Genomic DNA, 5,110 nt, shown 5'->3' with positions numbered 1-5,110 from the left:
GCCCTCATGACCTGTCCCCTTGCTCTCTGGTGACACTGAGGGCGAAGAGGGGACAACAGACCTCTTGCCACAGCCCAGCGGTTCCGTCATTCCCACGCGTGACCAGCAGGAGGCAGGCGTGCCGCCCTCAGAAGGGTATCAGGTTCCAGAAACCGGTCCTCATCAGAAGCATGTCTCCCAGGAGCTTCCTTGTTCAAACAACCAGAGGTTTCACTCTCTAAAGAACACACACCCTCTTTCAAACCTGGCTCAGTGGATAGATCATCGCCCCACGGCGTGAAGGGTTCCGGGTTTGACTCTGGTCAAGGGCATATACCTTGGTTGTGGGCTCAATCCCCAGTAGGAGGCGATCAGGAGGCAGCTGATGGGTGTTTCTCTCTCTCAGATGTTTCTACCTCTCTATCCCTCTCACTTCCTCTCTGTAAAATCCATGAAAATATATATATTTATAATGAGACCGACTACAGGTGTTTACCTGGGAACCACTTCCCAGCCATTCCAGACCTGCATGGAGAGTGGGTAAGACTCCGCCCAAGGCCAGCCCTGACCATCCATGGGATGCAGAGGCTCCTTTCAAACCCGTGGGAAGGGAGCCGTGGTCTCTCACTCAGTGCAGAGGCTGTGACTTCCTCCCAGATCTAAGGACAGTGTGCACATCATGGCAGGCAGAGAAGGGGCATTTCCTAAAGAATGCTTCTACCACTTCACACTCGATCCCTCAGAGGGAAGAGGGCAGAATCCGTTGCCCACAGATCGGATTCAAAGCCGAGAGGCAAAGGATCCATTGACCATTCTAGGGTCACAGGCACTGTCTTCGGAACACATATTTGAATAGCTCATAGACTTTTGCCCCAGGTCAATTTTTTTCAAACACTGTGCTCTCAGAGACTTAAATACTCTTTGAGAACAAGCTCATTTCAGCCTAGATGGTGAGGCTCTGTACTTGAGCATCGACCTAGGAACCAGAAGGTCACAGTTTGATTCCTGACTGGGGACTTGATCCCCAGTGGGGATGTGTAAGAGGCAGCCAATCGATGCTTGTCTCTCATCATTGATGTTTCTATCTCTCTCTCCCTCTCCCTTCTGCTCTGAAATCAAGAATTTTTTTTTTAAAAAAAAGAGAGCTCCCCTCTCTTAAAAAAAAATTAAGACTTAAGAGTAGAGTGAACATCTTATCCTAATATATAAAAACCCTGGGTCCATCACCACCAGAGGCTCGACCAACCAGAAGTCAGTCCTGCAGTCAGCACTGGGTTACCATGGTGACCCAGCACTAACTGCTGCGGCTGCAAGCATGGTGATCCAGCACTGAGTCCTGAGGGGGCTGCAAATCAGGCCCGGGAGAGAGGCCTGAAGAGAGAAGCAGGTTCTGATTTGTAGCCTGTATGGCAGCTGTTGATCAGCACTTGCCTCACTCTTTCTCTCCTGGCCTCCACGGGGTCTGCTGATCAGCCCTGCCTTTCTGATGAGGCCCTGTTGACAGGCCCACAGACTCTGATTGGCATAGAAACCAACCAATCAGAACCAAATTGGCTGGCAGAGGAGGGCAGTTGGGGGCAAGATCAGGCCTGCAGGGGAGGGCAGTTGGGGGCAATATCAGTCCAGGAGGGGAAAGCAGTTAGAGGTGATCAGGCAGGCCGAAGTAGTTAGGGGAGATCATGCAGCCAGCCAGCGGTCCCAGACTGTGACAGGGATGTCCCATTGGAGAGGGTGAAGGCTTGACTGAGGAACCCCCCTCCGTGCACAAATTTTGTGCACCGGGCCACTAGTGCAAAAATGAATAAATACATAAAAGTGTAGAATTACTTTTGAAGCATTGAAAAATTCTGGTAAGTATTTGATGGTCATAAGAAATAGTTGTTAACACTAAAGGTATACTATGCTTATGCAAGGAAATGTCCTTTTTTTTTTAGAGAATAATTTTGAAGTGCATAGGGATGAAGGACCATGATGTCTGGGGTTTGTGTTAAAGTTCTTCAGAGAAAGAAACACAGAGGAAAAGAAGGGAAGGAAGGAGAGAGCAAGCACATATGACAAAATCGTTGAGTCTGGTAATGGAAGGGGGATTCTTTCTGCTACTCTGCTTTTGCACATGTGGGGAAATTGCATGTGGTGGAGAGGTGTTAGGGCCATGGAAGGTCAGGCTGGTTGTTTTGGTGGGAGTTTGAGAGGGAGCTGGGAGAATCCCAGTAGCCCACATTGTCACACAGCAGGTGTATAGCATTGATTATTTACTCAGTAATAATTAAAATCCAGATTCAGTAAGACAGGTGGACAATGGTTTGGAGGTGTGTTTTTGGAATTATTTTAATGAAAGTTCCTTAACCAATCAATGAGCCCAATTTGGATAGAGAAGCAAATGGCCACTTCCTGGTGGAAATGACCTTTGGCCTTGGAACTATTTCCTAGAGCATCCTGATAATACTTTACCCCCATAAACTGCTCATCGTGGATTTGCAAAGCTATGCAACTGGGAATTTCACTCCTGCGAGACTTCGGGGTACACTTGGTTGTCGGGAGCCAGCTGGAAAGAGATGGTAAGCAGCCCACTCAACAGCAACAGGAATGCAGCCAGAAACGCCACGGGCACGCTGCTGCCGATCTCCTGCCAGTCCGGCCTGAAGGGGATGTGGAGGGATGGCGGGAAGCGTATGCCCTCTTCACTTATCACAGCGTGGTAATTCCACATCACGGCAATGAGGATAAATATGCCACCTATGATGCTCAGGACTCCAGAAGCGAAGAACAGATTGCAGGTGGTGTCCTTCTGAAGCTCTCCCGCGTACACTCTGCGCAGGCCCATGATCGTGAGCACTTTCCCCAGGAGTGCAAGGAGGCTGGCGGCCAGCAGCAGGTGCTGACCGATGCGGATATCCAGCGGCAGGTAGGTGTCACTGTAGGTGTAGCGGTGACACGCTATGGGTCTGCTGTGGAGGCTGTAGGGCTGGTAAAAGCAGACCTTCCACATCCCCACGCAGGCCAGACCCCGGGAGGGGGCGGCGCTGCTCTCTATGTACCATATCCTCCATTTGGCCAGGCCCATGCAAACCATGGAGAACATCCATCCCAGGGTGTTGAGGGCGAAACTCGCTGCCTGGCAATTGGGGTGGACGTAAAAGCCCATGGCTCTGTATCCAGGGGATCTGCAAACCAATAGAGGGTGTCATGAGGATGGGACCCACGGCCTGGACCTGCCCCCCGGGGTGAGTGGCACTATATTGGAGAGGGAAATTCCATATTACAGAATGGGGACATGTGACCCCCATGCTCTGCTGGCCAAGGGTCCTTGGGCAAGATTTACTGAAAGCCTTAAAGTATACAGACTTTCACCCTGCAGGACAGGTAAGGGGTTAGAGCGTCTTCCCAACGGGCCCAGGTTGCAGAGCTCAATCCCTGGTCAGGGCACATACAAGAATCAACCAATGAATGCATCAGTCAGTGGAACACCAAATCGATGTTTCTCTCTCTCCCTCTCTCTCTGTCTCAAAAGTCAATCAAAATATTTACAAACTTTCAAACAGGCAGTTCTACTTCTGGACATTTGTTGAAAGACACAATTAAGATTGGCTACAGCCCAGCAGGCATGGTTGAGCATCGACCTAAGAACCAGGAGGTCAGGGTTCGATTAATGATCAGGGCACATTCCCGGGCTGTGGGCTTGATCCCCAGTGTGGGGCATGCAGGAGGAAACCAATCCATGATTATCTCTCACCATTGATGTTTCTCTCTTCCTCTCTCTATAAAATCAAGAAAATATATTTATAAAAGACAATCTTATATAAAAGAAAGAAAGAAAGAAAGAAAGAAAGAAAGAAAGAAAGAAAGAAAGAAAGAAAGGAAGGAAGGAAGGAAGGAAGGAAGGGAGGAAGGAAGGAAGGAAGGAAGAACATTTGGAAGGAAGGAAGGAAGGAAGGAAGGAAGGAAGAAGGAAGGACAGATGGAAGGAAGGAAGGATGAAAAGAAAGAAGGATGGATAGATGGCACGAGGGAAGGAATGCTGAAGGAAAAAAGAAAGGAGTGATGGAGGGAAGGAAGGAAGGAAGGATGAATGGATGGAAGGAAGGAAGGAAAGTAGGAAGGAAGGAAGGAAGGAAGGAAGGAAGGAAGGAAAGAAGGAAGGATGAAATGAAGAAAGAAAGGAAGGAGGATGAAAGGAACAGAAAGAAAGAAAGAGAGAGAGAGAGAGAGAGAGAGAGAGAGAGAGAGAGAAAGGATGCATGGAAGGAAGGTAGAAAGAAAAGATGGATGGATGGAAGGATGAAGGTAGAAGGAAAGGAAGCAGTGATGGATGGGAGGAAGTAAGGAAGGAATAAAGTAAGGAAGGATGGATGGAAGGAAGGAAGGAATGGTGGATAAATGGATGGATGAATAGAAGGAAGGAAGGAATGATGGATGGATGGAAGGAAGGAAGGATGGGAGGAAGGAAAGAAGGAAGGATGGGGAAGAAAGAAAGAAAGAATGGAAGACAGGGAGGATGGAAGGAAGAAAAGAAGGAGAGAAAGATGGAAGGATGGAAGGAAGGTTGGATAGATGGCAGGAAGGAAGGATGGAAGGCAGGAGTTATGAAAGGAAGAAAGGAAGGAAGAAATGGTGGATGCATAGATGGCAAGAAGGAAGGAAGAAAAGAAGAAACAATGCAAGAAAGAAAGGAAAGAGAGAAGGTAGGAAGGAAGGAAAGAAGAAAGAAATGAAGAAAGGGAGAAAGGAAGAAAGAAAAGACAGATGCAAGGAAGGAAGGATTGATGGAAGGAAGGAAGAAAAATGGATGGAAGGAATGAAGGATGGAAGGAAGGCAGAAAGGAATGGTGGAAGAAAGAAAGGATGAAAGGAAGAAAGAAAGAAAGAAAGAAAGAAAGAAAGAAAGAAAGAAAGAAAGAAAGGATAAATGGAATGAAGGAAGGATGAAAGAAAGAAAGAAAGAAAGAAAGAAAGAAAGAAAGAAAGAAAGAATAAATGGAAGGAAGGAAGGAAGGAACAAAGCAAGAAAGAAAGGTAAAAGAGAAGGTAGGAAGGAAGGAATGATGGAAGGAAGGAAGAATGGAAGGATGGATGGAAGGAAGAAAGGAAGGAGTAATGGATGGGAGGAAGGAAGGATGGATGGAAGGAATAA

At 47.6% G+C, this 5,110-nt stretch overlaps 1 protein-coding gene across 1 annotated transcript; it reads right to left on the bottom strand.

Moving 5' to 3' along the window:
* Positions 1-2,479: 2,479 nt before the first annotated feature.
* LOC308239473 (claudin-34-like) lies at positions 2,480-3,124 on the bottom strand (the record flags this gene model as incomplete). The annotated part of the gene is made up of 1 exon (XM_080652276.1): positions 2,480-3,124. The coding sequence occupies one exon, from the start codon at positions 3,122-3,124 to the stop codon at positions 2,480-2,482; it is 645 nt and encodes a 214-aa protein (XP_080508402.1).
* Positions 3,125-5,110: the final 1,986 nt, after the last annotated feature.

This window comes from Plecotus auritus (genome assembly GCF_963455305.1).
Source record: "Plecotus auritus genome assembly, chromosome: X".
Lineage (NCBI taxonomy): Eukaryota > Metazoa > Chordata > Mammalia > Chiroptera > Vespertilionidae > Plecotus > Plecotus auritus.
Note: the sequence above shows the minus strand (reverse complement) of the source record. Positions and strands in the feature narration are given on the sequence as shown.